At 35.9% G+C, this 19,735-nt stretch overlaps 1 protein-coding gene across 3 annotated transcripts in view; it reads left to right on the top strand.

The window, feature by feature from the left end:
* The window catches only part of LOC111873619 (voltage-dependent calcium channel subunit alpha-2/delta-3), a 67,124-nt gene that overhangs the window by 37,435 nt on the left and 9,954 nt on the right, over positions 1 to 19,735 (top strand). For 2 of the 3 annotated variants that reach the window (XM_033755132.1, XM_023868489.2), the window contains 5 exons: positions 1,288 to 1,433; positions 5,277 to 5,327; positions 9,183 to 9,273; positions 17,554 to 17,658; positions 18,974 to 19,092. In XM_033755132.1, the coding sequence (XP_033611023.1) occupies positions 1,288 to 1,433; positions 5,277 to 5,327; positions 9,183 to 9,273; positions 17,554 to 17,658; positions 18,974 to 19,092 (512 nt within the window). The remainder of the gene's footprint in view (positions 1 to 1,287; positions 1,434 to 5,276; positions 5,328 to 9,182; positions 9,274 to 17,553; positions 17,659 to 18,973; positions 19,093 to 19,735) is intronic. The other variant, XM_033755133.1, reaches the window with a different exon arrangement.

Here is a 19,735-nt window from a genome sequence, read left to right on the forward strand (position 1 = left end):
TCAGCTACTAGCTTCTCATAGCAACGGCTCATAAAAACTGAACTGTAACAATTCTGTAAATAACTAACTGCGGTTGGTCCATTATATTGCTGTTGCCCTTTGCCAGCACAGCTATTCCTGGCTCCAATCTCCTCAAGATCCAGTATCAAGATATTGAATTTCTCCTAGACATGTGTGTGTTTCAAAATGGGGCCTCCACTTTGATTAAGGAGGGGCTGGTCTTTCTATGTAGGTGCTATGTTTGTTGCACCATAATATCAGCACAAGTATATAACTATGGTGCAACAAAGGTAGTGCCTACATAAAAAGACCAACATTTCCTTCATCAAAGAGGAATCCCCATTTTGAAAGACGCACATGTCTATGAGAGAATCAATATTCCCTAAATTTTCCTGTATACAACATCTCAACCGGGACCATGTAGAAAGCACTGTTCCTCTGTTGCAATGCAATTATTGCTTAACAATGGTATGATGTATTCCACTGTTGCATGTGCAGCCATCAGCATGGACTGCGCAGAAAATACCATACCTCTGTTGTTTATGGGCCACTGCCTAGTAATGACTGGCTGTTCTGACTCCGTAATTCTTGCTTTGATTGTATATGCCACAATATGTCAGATTTTCAGATTCAGTGTCCAGAAATTCATTCTGGGTTTTTATGGGGTAATATTTTATGATCATTATACATGTTAGAAAAATAAAACAGATGAACTGAAGACTCAAAATGTTTGTTTGTTTTTTAATTTCTAGATGCACCCCTGTTGTGATATGAGAGATGTTTGACCAGTAACCTGTTTCCATCAATACATACCTCCATATCTACAGAATTAGTTTCACCAGCTTCAGTAGTCCAGTGTTTGTGTTTCTCTAACACAAATTTTTAATTAACCTTGATTCAAATGTTTTGCTTTTTAATGTGTACGGTGGCTAAGAAATATAGCTTCCTTAAACTGGGAAGGTTGTTCTACCAGGACTTGCATTTAGGAGATACTTAGTTCAAATCTAGGTTGGGACATAAGCTATCCTAATTGAAGCTTTTCATGATCCTTCTCAGACCCTACAGATAAATGCTAGGATAATATCTTGATTAGGCCATGACTGCTTCCTTCCAAATTATTACCAGTTTTTCATTCATCAAGGGTCATAGTAGTCAGTGCTGCTAAGTATAGCTACTGACAGTGTCATAAAATCCCCCCCACCACCAAATCTTACTCTAACTCTAAAGCAACTTTCTGTAATATGTCAGTTATAGTTTAACCCTCTACGTCTACTCGTATGTTTGCAGGATATATTGCAAATACCATTATGATTCAGAACATGAGTTTCCTTCACCAGAAGCAGAATTTCGTCATTTTCTGGTGAGAACAGGAAATCCCAACTGGAAATGGTTGAGCAAGCGTTCTGTTACACCTCCTGAACATGTCGAGCAGTGTAAGTAACTGTGAGCATACGAACCAATGCATTCTGAATAACAAAGGAAGCAGAAAGCATTATGAGGACTCAGAAAGCTGTTAGTCAATCATAGCATGAACTGACCACTTCATAATGGCATATAATCAGACAATGAAACGTTATTTAGTGATAATGTTCTATGATTTTATTCGGGTACTTATTGGTTCGAATCTTGACTGGGACATTGACTGTTCTGATTGTGGTTTATCATGTTGTTTTCTATTAGTCCCTGCAGATAATTGGTGGGATAGTACCTTAAAGTAGGTCACAACCACTTCCTTTAACATTTTTCTGATTCATTACTCACTGTCATGTAATCTTTTAATACTATACAAAAAGTTCCAGGAGGAAAGGTTAGTACTCAGGGAGGTCACAATATCGGCCATTCTAAGCAAAAGAAAGTGTGTATGTACACATGTCCTATTCCAAACAGTTACCGAGATAGAGCTATTTCACTGTACAGTACACTGTACACTGTACAGATGAGCAACACGCCATGTCCTCACACGAGGTGGAAAGTGTATTGATGTTGACGGTGGAATTTTCGAAAATTATACTAGGTAAACTGTACCAACTTTGTCACTTGGACAATAAATACTGGTATTAGAAACAGTATGTAATATCTCTTTCTTATCAACAATTTTGGAACTGCACAGTGAAATAGCTCTATCTCGGAAACAGTTCAGAATAGGACACATGTACACATACACATTTCTGCTTAGAATGACCAATACTATGACCTTCCAGAATATTATCCTTTCCTCCTGGGACATCCTGTATAGTTTGAGCTACTGAGAGCGTCATTGAACTACAAATACATGTAAATAGAAATCGATCATAAGCACACAGATCTTCTGTAATAGCTATTGCATGATATCAGATTCAGCTTCAGAAGTTGCATGTGGAAGTGTTCATAGTCACCCTCAGACACGGAGACATGCCAGACATGGATATGCAGTTAACTCATATTTACCATCTGTGATCTGATTCTGCGTAGTTTAGTAGATGGGTACCAATGTTTTTGAAGCACATACTGACCCCAGCATCAGGATAGAAGAATTTTCTCAAAAATAATTTTCAAAATGATACATTCTAAATTATATTGGCCAGTTAAATATAGAGAAATATTTCAGAAGAGCTAATAAGTTTACCAGAAATCTTACTGGACAAGTGTTATAGAATATACTTGAATAAACATATTAGATTTCATAATTTCTTCTTTTTCATCTGACACTTTTTAAGATAATTAAGATAATTTCCAAGACATAAAATGAATCTAATTTCACAGATTTCCTTGACCCCCTCTGATGGTGGTAGCATGAAATATGTCTGACCTGTGCTGCATGACATGATTATAGCTTGGGGCCTTGTAATATGAAACATATTACATGCGTGCTCATCACTTCCCTTTGTTATTCATAATGTGTGTTAGATGTTGGTATTTTGATAGCATATTGTTTGTAATTTTGCTGGTTCAGTAAACAAGTCATACTGAAATGTTCACGAGCATGTGATGTAAAACAACTCATTGTACTGAGTATAACTATTGTTTTTATACTGTCCATCATCTTCAGCTCTTTAAAGCACAACATATCTGAAAATGGATATGTTTCTGTCATTGATTGCGTGACTGAGACTACCTCTTTATAATAGACACACTTGAGTAGGAAACTTTCCTCCCTCACACCTGAAGATAACAGTTTGAGTTCCTTAAATATCATCTTTTAAAGAACACTTGAGACATTTGACAGTGTCCAGTATAAAGGCGTGTCCACATTACTCGTGCTCGTGCTCGCCAGGCTTGTTCTCATCAGGAGACTCGTCTGGCTTTAACTTGTGCTCGTAAATCTTGCCAGGCTTCAGCACGTGAGGATCCATATATTTACTCTTAGTGTGTATAGGCTGTAGTAGTATTTTAATTTATTGGCTATAGTTTTTAAATTAAAAATTTAAAATTTGCTTGTCTCGTGACTTGTCATATCATACACATTACTCGCAAGCATAGCGAATCACATGAGCATGAGTAATGTGGATGCGCCTTAAGAGTCATTATTTCAGATCATGATCAGAAACCTATAGTCTTAACACAGCAGGTGGTGCTGAGCTTGTTGTTTGAAGATGGCTTCAGTATATAACATGATTAGAGATGCAATGCTGTGTTATACATTCAGCAAAGCATTAATTCTATAACCACAATAACTGGACTGAGAAAATATAATATGAACCAAACAATAATAATAGCTAAACACTGAGGAGATCAAGTCACAAAAAATACACAAAGAAGAGCAAGGAAAGAATGTTTACATTGTGATACAGCAGGTCAGAGAAGGCTCTGTCACAAGATAACTTAAACCGAGCATTGCAGCCAAGTGGGTAGCATTCCTATTTCATATTTGGGAAATTCCAAATTCAGAGCTTGGCCTAGGGACATGCTGTCCTGTCTGAGGTATCTGTAGGGTTTTCCTATGTAGCTGCAAGTAAATTCCAGGATACTACATCATGATCGCTTCCTTCCACATCCTTTCAAACTCAGTATTCATTGATCAACCTATTATTCAATGTTATATAATCTGTTCTACTAGTATATAAAGCTTCACTAAATAAAAAGCGAATAAAATAAGAGATAATAAAATTATCTTTGGATGAATGATAATAATAGTGATTATTATTATGATAATGATACTTTATTTGTATATGTATGTTATATTTATGCAGATTTGGTGGGTGGAAGGGGCTGGAACAGATATCTGAGTGTTACAGTCTTCAGTTTTATAAAATAACTGTGGTGCCAACCAGAATGTACATTAGCAATCCATTTCACTATTCCTACATTACAGAGCTACTTGTGACTTAAAACTATAGATTAGCCATGAAAATGTTCCTTTCTGCAGTATTTATGATGTCACTGGTATAGAATATTTTAGGAACAGTGTAACAGGCTTTCAAAAATAAAATAATTTCCTCTCACACTTGAGCATATTTCTGGAGTAGATCACACACGAGATGACACTCAGACTCTAAAATTGATATATTTAAATCATTTAAAATGTAACTAAATACACGATTGTACTGTCAATGTACTTTAAGTTTTGGTGTGGTGTTGATTGTCACAGAAGTACTGAAAGCTCAAGTAATAATAACAAATAACTAAATATTCCGAAGAATACATTAAAACGTTAAATAATTACCAGTAAACTCTTGAAGAGACATTTTATGCTCATTTGCTTTACTCTGTTGTGCTGTAATGTTACAGGTCTCAATAACCCTGTCTAATTAATTATATTTTAAGTATTATTTTCCTCCATATTTCTGTCCTACTGACTAGAATATCTGTCTCCATAAAATAAGCAGTTCTTGAGTTGTTGATTGTTGCACACTTTGACAAAAAGTCACCTGATTTAATATTGACGTGCTGTATTTTCTTCTTTCCTTCAATTTTGGTTTTTTACAAAAGTCAATGGGAGGGGCAGATGTCAATCCGATCCCCTCCATCACTCCGTATGTCTTTGAAATCCATTTTAACTTTATCTTCCCATCTACACCACCGTTTCCAAACAAATATCTTATGCATTCTACATTCCCCTTGCATGCTATATTTCCTGTCAATCTTGAATGAAATATTTTATTTTATTTTCTCCAGTTTTTCCCCGCTGTTTTTATTTTTGTCTTCCGGTGATCATCACTCGTTTTACTGGATCTACTTCATGGAGCCATAAATTTCTAATTCTGAGCAACAAAATCTACACTCTACAAAATGATATTGTCATTCACTACACTTTTTGTAGTTTATTTTCTCATGCCAAAACTATTTCTTTTCCACAGCTAACACATCTGGGGGAAAATCAGAAAAATTGGACAAGGACTCATATTTCTGTGAGTAAAACAAAAATTTGAGAAAAAGATTCTATTGTGACAAATTACTTGCATCCTAGAAAAGGCACTACACTCCCACAATGCACTATAGCGTATAATAAAAGAATAATATACATTTGTAGTGAAGAAGGATCACAGTAACCTAGTAAAATGCATGGTATGTACCTTAGCTGGGGAAGGAGCAGGCATTCATTTAAAGGTTACTGTCTTCTAGGATGTTATGCAATGTAGCCTGGTAGAAATTTACTTATGTTCCAGAGAATGTTCTGCCTCCATCTTCAGGGTTGAAGAATAAGCCATTTGAAAATGTGGTGTGGATACAAGGAAAACTATACCAGGACTGTGATCCTTTCCCTGTATCCATACCATTACTTTCTATGCTATGCTCACTCTTGCACCCTGAAGATGGAGGCAGCATATTCTGCTGAAACTTCAGAAAATATTTAACAGACTACATGGAATCACATTCCAAAAGACAGTAATCTTCAATTATTTGACCAAATTTAGGAAATCACATCGTGTTTGACCTAACAAGCCCTTGCACAAAAAGAAGACAATAATCTTGAAACTTTCTACTGTGAGAATGTCAGATCTCGGAGACACTCAAATCTTAGGCATGCCAGCATTCATACATTTCAAATAGTTCACTGCCTTGTATGCAGGTTTACTAATACATGCCAGGTTTATTGCGAACAGCGTCTACATAAGTTTTTCAGTAAGTACTGTCGGAGGATGTGTTATACTGATAGTTATTATTTTTAGTAAAATTGGTCATGTGCTTATTTAAGCACTATGCAATTAAGACATGTGGGGAAGTGAATTAAGCTCTGTGTGTGCTTAACCTTGACACTAGAGGAAGAAAGGAAATCAGTTTTGCACTCAAGGGAAACAACCCTCTACCCATTGGATGGAGGATGTGTGGGATATAGAGCAAGTCTGGATGCTGTGCAGAAGAGATAAATCTCTTACCTCCGCAGTGAATTGAACCCAAATTTATCAATCATCCAACCCATAGCCTGGCTGTTATAACAGGGAATAATGGACAAACCCTTAACTTCTTCATGAAATCACCAGACAAACTTAGACATTTTCCCCACTGGTGCACCACGCAAGCCAGTGAAGAAGAAATGAGGTCTCAGTGTTTGTATCAGTTGGTGCATTTTGGTTGCTTCATCATTTCATGCAAAATACTTCATCAGCGATCCACAGAAATGGAAATCACTGGACTCAAGGGTCAGACTGAGTGATGGAAGAAGAAGAAATTTCCAACAGTCTGTTAATAAGTTGCTTTTGACGGCATTCTGAGACCCAGATGTCTCATCTTTCAGTTCCTGGACCCTGGGACATTAGGGAATGCACACTGTTGCACAAAACTGAAGCACATGAAGGGAGCAGCCTGGCGTGAACTCTACACCCAAATATCTCTCCACTAAATCGAACATACAGGTGATGTATTACTGGGAAAATGTATCAGTATTCATGGCAATTATATTGGGATATACAGGGTTTGTCTTTTACCTCTTTGTCATCTATATTGAAGTAATAAATATAAGTGTAACATACTCTTTGGATGGAACATATTGAATATCTATTGTAATAGTGTGTTATGGGGTATAGTGTTTGGTTTTAACCTTCTTAGCACCAAAACTAATGCTACAGAATGTACAAGAATTGCCAAGCTGTTCCCTCAGCATTAAAACACTTGCAAGAGAGAACTCTGTGCCAAAACATAGAATGTGCGGAAAATAATATACAAATATTTTCATTGCATTAGAATGTAAATTTGCTCCCATGCCATGAAGGTATATTGTGCCAGTCAGCTTCCTGTTCTGGCTGATTAGCTCTGAGGTGCTCATTAATACTCACTGAGTAAAAGTCTTGGTGGTCCCCATGTGTGGTCTGGATTCAGTGGTGGAGAGGAAAGTGTCCCTACTTCTGCCCAGGATAGTCCAGCCCATACACATTCACTGCACTGACTGATCTCTCCCACTTCATATATTGCATGGTATTACATTTTTAAAGTGTGTATTTTTTATGTATATATATAACTACATCTACATCTACATAATAACCAGGATAGCGCAGTTGATATAGTGACTGGCTACAAGCTGAATCACCAACAGGTCAGAGTTCAAGTCCTTGTAGGGTCAAGTATTCTCTCATCTTCATGTCATCCAGGCCGGCTCTGTGGCTCATCGAGCCTCCTACCCAGTGCCTACTGGGGAATCTTTCCCTGGGGCTAAAGCAACCAGGGCATGAAGCTGATGACTCACATCCAGCTAGTGTGAAGGTCAAGAAAACGTGGGTCTATACATCCACTTCTCCATACTTCTTCATGGCATAGCGCTTAATTAGTTACACACAGGAACACCTCTGCTTCTACCTTTCATACATCTGCATATCTGAACGAAATGCAGTGAATTTATAAATTTCAGAAAATTTATTATGCAGAGAAATTTAAGGAACCAACAAGTCAGGTTTTATGGTATGGGAGGTCATTATATATGGTGATAAAGGAGGAGTCTACTAAAATTTGTGGGTATATTAATCAAACAATTTTGAGTAAAATAGTCCTATTACCATGGGTACAGTTCTTCAAGTTTAAGGAGTCATGACAATTTGGAAGCAAAATAAAGATATACCAGAAGGAAGAGCTTTTTAAATTAATGATTTCATAGTAAATTCAGTAGAGGTTGTAGTCTGCATTCATGTATTATGCTCCATTTTCAAGGACTGAAGATTCTCTGTGATATGTAGAAGTCACATTAAAGAAGAGTACAGTCTTCTGGGTTACAATGTTCTGTAGTTCTGTGGTCTGCCAGTGTTCAAGGACGTCTTTTGAGCTATGCAGCATTGCAGCCCAGAAGATTTTATTCCTTGCAGTCACAGCTGTGAGAATCTCAGAACCACCATGTAAAGATTTGATTACATAAAATTCTTTGCTATATAGAGAAATTTCCTGTAGGGAGATTTTAATTTACTATTAACTGCTTGCTGTTTCTGTTTTTGACATTACCCCATGTGTTTATTCATGTTAGCTGTGGAGTTTGAAATGTTGATGCATGCTCTTAACTGACAATTAACAAGGGAAGTTAATAGCTTACTTAAACTGTAGAACACATTACACTACCTTAAACCTGTGTTATAAATCTTGGTTGTAAACTGATTATAATTTTGTTAGTTAATAATGTTTGCTTGTGTTTTGGAGATGAATGTGTCATGATTATCTGTTTAAATCACTATAATCTTACAGTGAGGTCAGATTTCTTGTTTTATATTTTTTTAATGACAAATTTTAATTCTACTCAGAGACGACAATTGAAGGTAAAATTATCTTTAATATAAGGGCTTGGAGAGATAATGAATATTTTTTTCTTGTATATTAACTTGGCGTTTTGCTTATAATATAGATTGTACTGCTTGGTAACCATTATATACTAATTCATTCAAAGCTAAAAATCACAGGGTAGAGCAGCAGAAATATCAAACATACTGTTTTACTGACTGAAACCCAGAACCCTTTTGGGACATTAGTTCTCATATCAATTCTTTGTGGCTCATTAAAAGTTATTTGCAGCCTATGGTCTATTTTTATGCCATATATATGCCAAGTGAAAAAGAATGAATTGGCCATCTGTGTCTATCCATCTTTTATCTCTAAAATTTAAATGATTTTGATGAAATCTTGTATTAAGGTTTAATACAAAACTTAACAGATGAATATTATTCTCAGCTGTGTTGATCCAATATAATCCCTATTTTACATGAAATTAAGATTTTGTTAATAATTTCATTGCACTGTTGTGACTGTTATTTGTGTTTATCATTGATATTAATTTGTTTCGTTACTTTTAGGTGATCGTGAACTGTTTCTGTCTTTGATATTTGATGGTCGAGCAACAAAAGGGTTCTCTAGTAGAAACTTGAGTTCCAATCAAGAATCCAAGTAAGTTACAATGTTGATAAATCACTTCTAGTGCACAGTGTGCTGCCCTAGCATTCAGTTCTCTTCACTTTCACTGTTTACGCACAGATCACAGTGAACTGCACTAATGGACATTATATTTCATGAAACATTTGAACATTGGCTTTGAATGCACTTTACTTTATCAAGCCAGAATTTACAAATAACCAATATTTACTTCTTGATATTATAGTAATGGTTTCAGAAGTTACAGTATAATTAATACATTTTTTTTTTTTTAAACTGGAAATCGAAAGGGTCATGTTGTATGATCTGCATATTTTCCAAATTTGTGGATAGGTTCAAAGCATGAATATAGTAAAGTGTTTCTAAGCTTTTTGATATTTTAAAAATTTAATGTTCTACGCCAACGAAGTGTATGATGGAAAAATTGGTACAAATTCTATTGCCAAATTTTTCTTACAAAATCTATATTAATCTGCAAAGTTGTTCTTATAAATCCAGTAAGCACTGTGTCTGCAATGTGAATGAAATGCAATTTAATAAAATATAAATTGTAAAATTTGCATGTGTTGTATGTGTTAATTTTATGTTGGACTGTGTATCCATTTCTCATCTTCCTCATGCATATTATAGACCCTCATCCTCCATAATTTCATCACTGTAATAATATTTGATGATGAGTATAAATTTCAAAGCTCCTCATTCAAGTTACACTATTAGAATGAAGTTAAACATTTAAAGGATTAAAATAATCCAACATTTATGTAATTCTTTTTCCTCGATTGGATGCCCCTTTACGAAGTATAACCATATTGTACCTTTAATGTTTTGAGTGCAGTAGCAAAGTTAGTTACAATTGCTACATCCATTATCTGTACATTTTCTATGTACTGTTTTCATTAATTAAAGTTCTGGATTTTTTAACTCAGTAATTTGTATGTTGTTGGCAGCTTTGTCCTTTGGCTCTATATCTGTGTTGTCCAACTGAAAAGTATCCCAAACAAAATTTTATTTTTCGATTTCTTCTGAGGCTACTGTGAATACTGGATAATAAATTAACATCCTTGTGTAACAAATTATGTCCACTGATAAATTAGTCAATCAGTTAGTGGTGATAGTTGCAGCCTCCATAGTCTAGGGGTAACGTTCCCACCTCATGACTCAAGGTATGCGGGTTCAAACCCAGCGGAGGTCATGGAATTCAGGGAACAAGTCCTCCGGGAGGGACTTTAAGCCGTGGGTCCTGTGTTGTAGATTTACGGCACGTAAAAGAACCTCATGTCTCTAGGAGACCTCTGAGCTAAATTAGGCAAATTTTCTGCCCAAGTAGTTTCCAATGCCTCCGGTAGATGAGGGAGCTTAGGTACCACTGCCAGAGGAGGGACGACCTCACTGACAGAAAGGGACTAACTATTAGATACCACTGCCAGTAGAAGGCCGAAACCTCGCTGGCAGAAGGGAACGATAGCAAGCACCAGTACCGGTAGGGTATGGAGACAGTAGAAATTCAAAGGGGGACGCACAATAGATCAAACTGGTCGCGGTGCATGGGGTAACCCACCCCCTCCATACTCAATACTCAATAGTGGTGATAGTTAAACTTTATTAAAAATAAAAATTGATTCAAATCCCTGGTCCTGATTGAATATATTTTTAATACCAGTGTGTCCTAATTGTAATTGTGATGGTTACTAGAATCAAAGCGGTGATTGGCTATGAACTAAATAGGCAGAAATCTAATCACAAAAGTTGCAGGAATTTTTATCTCTAAGCATTCACCTTCCATCCAATGCTGAGGCTAAAAATGTGTGGAGATTTGCCTTTGTTTGCCCTGTATGCCTTCATTATTGTAGGTGCTGCCTAGACATAGGGGTAACTTCACATTTACTAGATGCAATGTTAAGGTTTGCACAGTGTTACCATAATTAGTCAGTAACTGTTCTTTTTCAATTTTGTTTTGAAAATATTCTTGTGGCTTTCAATATATAAAAACTGTTGTCACATTCAACAGTTTTGCATAATGCTTTGAAAAGGATTGGGGGATCTTTAGGCCTCTGATTAGAAGACATAGCCTTGAACAGCAGACATGGTCCAACATAAAACTGATACATCAGTGTTGCACCTTCAGAGAATCACAACACGTGGCTACCATCTGTTTCACTAACTCTACATGTCCTTCCTATTCACTTTGTTCATGATAGCCCCATTGCCATGCTGATGGTACTGCTTCCAAGGTAAAGTAATATATCATTAACATACTGTACCTAATCAAACCATGTCTTGCCCTTTCTTTTTTTTGAGTGATGAACAGAATCTAGTTTTACTGGTAAAATAAATATAGTTAGTTCCTGATTGTAACATACTTACTTGATCTTCAGGCATAGATCTTTAAGCATGAATCACATAATGAGAAGTCACATCTGTCTATACTTATATACACATAGAGTAAACTCTCTGTTGTACGTATAGCGTATATGGGGAACTGGATCTGCTGGTTACATTAATCTGTCAGATGCATGGGATAAAACTCTGACAGAAACCCAGTACAATGTAAAAACATATTTCTTCTTCAGTTCTTGCGTGAGAGTCTTCCTAGGCAAAATAGCAGATTGATTCATGAAATATTTCAGTCACATATACTGTAATATTAAATTTGCAACATTCTGTTGCATTGCACTTTTTTGTTGTCTATGTGCAATGTCAGTATTCTCTCGTCGTTTTCTCGTTACTCGCACTACAAGTTTCGGTGTAACTGGCCATCACTAGGCCACGCCATAGCTCAAGCGGTTAGTCGCTGGCTTCCCACTACGGCGGCCTGGGTTCGATCCCAGGTCTGGTCAAGAGGGATTTGTGGTGGACAAAGTGATGCTGGGGCTGGTTTTCTCTGAGTACTTCGGTTTCCCCTGCCAATCTTCATTCCACCAAATTCTCCATCATTGTCACCTAGGGCAGGCTACAATAGGCCAATCAGTGGCCGCCATGCCAAGTGGACCCAGTTGGACTCCACCCCACACTAAGTGAAAAAAGTGAAACTGGCCGTCATCAGGTGTGCAGGTTGTTGTGATGAGGGAATCTGCTGCTCTCTGTACATATACTGTTATATGATCCAAATTCAAGTAGCTTCTATCATAGTGATATCTGCCCGAGGAAGGACAGTGGGTAGCCCTGCTAGTGGTGACTGACAGAACTGGTGCATGGTGGATAAAGCTATGCATACCATAACTATTGAATTTTTAATTAATACTCGTAGACTTGTATAAAACTGTACAAATTGTATAAAGTTTGCCATTACTTTTACTATTAAAATTAACTTACTTTATTATATTGTATATGTTTATCAGTATTTTATTACAAATGTGTATGCTGTCGGATGACAACTGTAATGCTTAGTTGTGACTGTAACTAGGACGATCTCCACATCCGCATGAGAATGTATTTTCTACAGGATTTATGGAAGGTGAATAAATGAAATGAAATGAATGAAACTGGCAGTTTACACTATCCCCCACATGATGTAACAAATTTCAGCGTAACAAGGCGAGGTTGCATTCTTCCCTTGTATATGTAGCGACCCGGATTCAGATCTCATGCTGGAGACCCACTGGTTCTAGTTTTCCATGGTTTTTGTCAGATCTTTCCAGACAAATTCAGGGATAGTGCTTCAAATTAGGTTCTGACCTATTTTTCCAAGTCACTTCAAATTCACAGTTCCATAACCATCATATCATGCAATGATATGTATTGTAATCAGAGCTACTGAGAACATCTTAAACAAATTGTAGCCATTTTCTTTTGATGTAAGTTTTGAGGTTTTCACGGCGATGACTATGAAGAAAGTCGTCTTCTGGGATCTGGCTGAAACGAATACACGGTGCCAGATCCCAGAAGACGACTTTCTTCATTTTCATTTGATGTTTCAACTTCTTTTATGGGGTGTCTAGAAAGCAGGTTTCTCCACCTATCTCTCTCTTCTCCAAGCAGTTTCCTCCTATGTTAATCCTTTCTTCTGTGTGACATCGTTTCTAACTAGATCCTAGTGATCATGGTCTTCCTCTTGGGCATTTTCCTGTCAAGAACCATAAAAATGTATGATGAATTTGGCTACAGTGAAGCTATGATAACCCCAGCAATCTGACAGTGGATTTTGAACTTCTTTAATGAACTGTTTAGCCTTAGAAATGCTTTAAATAAACCACGAATAAATAAATACAAGGTACTAAAATGTGTTATGAACATCATTATAGACTGTAAATCATATTTTACATGAGTGGTATTCATACTTACAACACATGTGGCTTCTTACTGAAAACATGGTTATGTCATATAAAATTATATGTCTTTAATAAGAAACTGTAACTTCTTTATTTAAAACATTTTTGAGATGGTATGTGTTTAAAAAGATAAAAAATGTTATGCAAAGAACATATCTGAAAAGTATACTCAAAGAGGAATACATCTTGCCACTTAATTTGTTAAAAATTCTGGAAAGTACCTTGTAATATGTAGATGGTTATAGAATTGTTTATTAGTAGTGTGGTTGTCAGGTAGTAAGACTGGATTATTTCAGTTTATTGCTATAAAATAAATCTACATAGCATTATTACCTAAACAGATTATATCATACGAGTATTTTATGTTGTGTACATGATGGAATAACTGCAAAACAAAGTTCCATATTAGGTAGAAAGTACAAGTCAGCTATTACAATAACCATAATTTTTCACCATCTTTTTATAGTGGGTTATTTCTTTCACTGCTGAAGTATGAAATCATAAGTGTGTCTTAGAGCCATTAACCCTTTGAAGTCAAAAATTCAAAAAAATAATATTTATAAAAGTAATTCCTATCTCACAGGGAACACACTGGCTCCATAATAAAGACCACTTAGTTAATGTTTTATTAGGAAGAAATTCTGTTTGTTTTTCTGAGATTCTTAGAAAAACCATAAATATTCTGTATGGGCAAAATACAGTGTTTCCTTAATGTTAAAGCACTTGCTTTAAAGGGTTAACTGCGTCAATTACCAATCTATTTCTCTTTGTTTCAGTTGACTGTAATTATAACTTTGTTGTGCTGCTTTAATCAGTGTAATCATCTATTTATTGAAATTATATATAACTGCATTTCAAACTCATGTCAAAGAAGGCGAAGGAAAAATCATTCAACTGTGTCTTTACAAAATATACTTGTTTACAGGATTTTGGGTGTGAATACATCATCACCAGTGCCATCTGTTAGTTTGCTACTGCTCAGAACATGCATTTTATCGATATTTTGTGTGCCATTACAATTTTGTTCTTACTTCAGTCAAACTGTCTAATAAAAATATGTACAGTGGTTTATGGTAGCGTAATATGATGAGCCATTCTGCTGTTACCTAAAGTAAATGTGCAATTTTGCATGGGAACCCCAGTTTTAGCAGCCCATTCAGATGCTAGATGCAGTTTGTAACAAAGAGTGATTCATCCATTTCTATGTTATTTAATGATTTCTTACATTTCTGTTACATTTTGAGCTTGAAGTATGCTGCAAAAGGATTGGGGAATGAAGAACTGGAACAACATAGTACAATATAATGTAATAGAGTGTGAATATTATCTAACCCTTTGTAATGCTATTTAATTCTTCTGTGTTGTGCTACCAAATTAATTCAAATCACTACATTCTGTACTGTATTAGCCATATCAGAAACCACTGGAGTTTAGTACTGCCGAGTAGATTAGGCATGGTGAAACACTGAACCCCAAGATTTGGTACTGAGATGCCAAAAGGAAACCCACTGTAACCTAATTTTGCACATAACATGGCCTCACTGAGCAGGTTCATGTAGCAGCAATCCTCTGGATTTGCAGTGGGGAGTGCTTGTTTTGAATCTGAACCAGAACATCTGATATCCTGATTGAGGTTATTTGTGTCTTTCGCAGTCCTTCTGGGCAAATTCTGGGATAGCATCTCAATCAGGCTATGACCACTTCATTTAAAATCACTTCTAATTTACTGTTCATCAGTCATATTATCATTTTACGCTACAGAATATAGTCTAGTTACTGACTGATGTAACTGAACCATCCCATAACATCAAAAGGGTTAAGAGGTGTTGTGCAATTGTTTCTTCATTTTTAGCTACAGGATTATATCCATGTTATTCTGTTCTTCTCACTCTACCTACTGCTCCACATTCATCACTGTGTCATCGATGCTATGCAGTCTTGATACAGACAACATCACTAAATACAGGTATCCCTTGATTTGCAAAGGTAATTTGTTTCATGAAGACTGTATGTAAGGCTAAAATTTGTTAATTTAAAATAAAATTTACATGCAAATTCCCAAACTTAAGAAGATAAATTGTTTGTTTTTGTTAAATGAGGTGCATTAAGTGAAAAATATGATGGATACCTGTAACAAACTTAAAAAAAATTACACCAATCTCAGTGGTTCTCTTTTTGTCCATGTCTTGTCCTATTCATCACTGGCTCCCTTTTCTCACATGGCCCATTTTTCTTCCCTGAAGATGGAGGCAGAAGGTTTCTCTCAGATGTTGATAAATAGATACCAGACTACAAGGCATCTTATCCCACACAAAAGAGCATAAGGAAGGAATGGGAGTATGTATGGGAGGATAGATGTGACTGGAAGTTCATCACAAGGTGACTCACTATTGTAGAAAGTGATGGATGATGACAGTGTGCTCCAGTACCCTCTCAGAGCTTCACATCCACACTGTTGCAAAGAACATTACCTGTCCTTGTCAAATGTGGATGATTGCGACTGATGTGTCTGACATTCTCATCTCTTGTTTTACTAAGTCTCGTTGTCTTTCTGTTTCAGTGCTAAAATCCATGTTACTAATCCCTTGTTTTGCATTGTTCACAGATACATTTTTCTTAACATAATCTATGTTGTAATCTGGAAGCAATATTTTTTATTTATGCAGCAGCAAAGGACTTATTTCTCATGCTCTGTTGTTTATCTAAGAAGCCATGTTTTTCATAACTGTCATCATTTTCAGAAGTAACATTTTCTTTTGATTGATGATGTATGTGAGTTTCATTTTTAACTAAATTTATAACAGATACATTTTGATTTCCATGTAACAGCCATTCCTGTTCCAACAATAGATGACTGAACAGTTTTTCTTCCAGAATTTTACTATACAGTATTTCTAACTTGCACAGATTTAGTTTTACATGATGACTCTGGAATCTTCCATGTGATCCAGTCAATTCTGTTGCCTTACAGACAAACAAATTTTGAGATGTGATGTTCTCATGTCAGTGACTGAAGAGTACTGCCTTCTGGAATGTGATACCATATCATCTAATAGATACTCACTAATGTTTCAGAGGAACTTGCTACCTCCATCTTCAGGATAGAAGAGTAAGCCAAGTAAGCATAATGGTTGCACTTTGCTTCCTGCTTGCTTCTTACTGGTTGCTTGGTTGGCTTACTCTTTGACCCTGAAGAGGGTAGCAACATGTTCTTCTGAAAAATCAGTAAACTTTTACTTAACTGTATGGCATCACATTTTGAAAGATAGTACTCTACAAATTTTGAGTAATTTTCTCTTTATAATTTAAATATTGTATATGAAACTTGTGAATTTTATCCATTATACAATACCTACAAGTATAATGAGGCCTGTAGAAAGTTTACAGCAAATTATTAAAAACAAGTGTCAAAAATATCTAACCTCAGTAACACGTCAGGTTCTGGAGAGACATCCACGTTTATACCAAGATGCTAAACTTGATAGAATAACAATATTCACAAAGTGGAACTGTTACATAGAGAAAAGTTTTCATCAAATTTGGATACTGTAATGCCCACTCATGTATCATGCCCAATACTGCCATCTTCTGGCCCTATTTGTACCTTCTTACTAACATAAATAAGCCTAAAACTTTTATGTCTACAAAGATGATGAATCTGTTTAACAGTGAGAGAAAATCTTGTCGGTAAAAGTGTTAAAAATTATATTTATAGGAGATAATAGAGCTGATTATAAATGTCATTCACTTCTAAGCTGTAGTCTGTTTATTCACTCTATTTTGTTATAGTGATATGAAATTAAATGGCAATATATAACTTGAAACAAAAGTTTTATATAGTAGCAGGAGGATTATTCATAAAACGTAAAAGGTTTAATGGGTAAGAATTGTGTGACTGCTTTTATGAAACATAATGTCTCACATGTCATTCCAATAGTGCTTATAACTGTTGACATTTTTTTGATGTTGTGTAATCAAGTTTACATTTGGGGATATCTTAAAATGTAATTGGCTCATGTGTTTGTAGGAAGGAGTTTCAGCAGAGGCTTGGTGTTACAATTGCATTTGTTGCAACTCATAGTGGACTCACCAGATGGCAGGAATTACCTGGGGAGGAGAACAGAGAACAACTGTAAGCATAACAGTTGATTTGTATGTGTTCTCTACACCTAGTGTATATGTTTCATCTCCAAAACTGTGTAACAGGTTTCAGTGGAGTTTGTTACTTTCTTCTGCATTAAAACTTGCTAGAAAAATGTAATTTCACTCAATAGTATTCCCATATGACCCATCCATTACATAGATTTCAGATCAAATATGATTAATCTCAATTCTTTTGTCACCATTAATAACAAGATGTGAAAGGTGTAGTTCATATCATACTACACACATCATTCTCTGTACCTTGGCATTCTGAATGGTTCTTGTTGCTTTAAGGAGCTTTGATTAACATATTTCTGATATTGAATACAACTTTGGTTACTATGGTTACGTTTTTGAAAATAGTGCTACTTTTACTCCCACCTCATAAGTACATCAGTCCTCTATGTTGTTTACTTACTTACTTACTTACTCGTAGAGCTGAGCCCTTCTGGAGGAGCCACCAATTCTGCAGCTACTCAAGAATTTCCCAGCATTTTATGGAACCCGAAGGTTCATTACCGTGTTCACAAGAGCCCTCCACTAGTCCCTATCCTGAGCCAGATGTATCCAATCCATACCATCCCATCCTATCTCTCTGAGATCCATTCTAATATTGTCCACCCACCTACACCTTGGTCTTCCCAGTGGTCTCTTTCCTTCTGGCTTTCCCACCAATATCCTATACGCATTCCTCGTCTCCCCCAGTCATGCTACATGACCTGCCCACCTCATCCTCCTTGACTTGATCATTCTAATTATACTTGGAGAAGAGTACAAGTTATGATGCTCCTCATTATGCAGTTTTCTCCAACCTCCTGTCACTTCATCTCTCTTTGGTCCAAATATTCTCCTCAACAACCTGTTCACAAACACCCTCAGTCTATGCCTCTATGTTACTACTACCAGATATAGTAAAATATATGTGCATGCTTAGGGCCATCTCTACAAGGCATAACATTCATATCAAATTTCATCAAACTCTGTCGAGTGGTCCTAGAGTTGAATCTTGTGAACAGATGGATGGACAGATACGAGTAGACATGATATAGTGCACATCATGAAAAGGGCACACAATTCTTTCAGTTCTTATTTGACAATATGTGAACTAAAAAATTTAAATGGTACCCCTAATGAAACAAGGAACAAACAACCACAGGTAAGATATCACGTTTATTTTTAGATAATGATGTCAGGATACTGAGCAGTATGAGGTTATAAATATTTTCAGAGTGAAATTCACCTATGAGCAAATTCAAAGTACTATGTAGGTATCTTTATATTAATTGTTGTGGTCCATTCTGCAGGCGATTTGGTGACATACACAACCGAGCAATAGATGAAATATGGTACAAGAGAGCTGTTGAGCAGCATTATGTGGAAGAGGACAGTTTTGTGTACTCTGTACCATTTGATGATGGAGAAGGTAATTAAAATTGTGGTCTGCAGTGTTTTCTTTAATTGATCGATATTTCAAGTAATCCATACAGGTGATAACAAGTCACCACAGATATACAGATAATACAAAATAAGATACTTGCTAGTGATCAATATGGATTTAGAAAAAACTCTACAACAAATAGGGCCTCTTTTAAATTATTAAATGAAATTTTAGTAGCCATGAACAATAAATTAATTATTGGGGGCATATTCTGTGACCTGAAGAAAGCATTTGACTGTGTTAACCACGAAATATTTTTAAATAAACTGGGATACTATGGGATAAATGGAGTATTTAAAAAATTAATCAAGTCTTATTTGAACAATAGATACCAAAAGGTAGTATTAAATAATAGGACAACCTATAATACCACCTTTTCTGATTGGGAGATCATCAAATATGGTGTCCCACAAGGCTCTATATTAGGTCCTTTATTTTTCTTATTGTATATTAATGACTTACCCAAAGTAATAACAAATAATGCGAAGATTATTTTATTCGCTGACGATACTAGTATCATAATATCCGATTCGAGCCCTCATAATTTGGAAATTAATATGAATAAACAATTCTTAGCCATAAACAAATGGTTTGAAGCTAACCTGCTATCCTTAAATTTTAATAAAAC

Source organism: Cryptotermes secundus, unplaced genomic scaffold (genome assembly GCF_002891405.2).
Source record: "Cryptotermes secundus unplaced genomic scaffold, Csec_1.0 scaffold644, whole genome shotgun sequence".
Taxonomy (NCBI): domain Eukaryota; kingdom Metazoa; phylum Arthropoda; class Insecta; order Blattodea; family Kalotermitidae; genus Cryptotermes; species Cryptotermes secundus.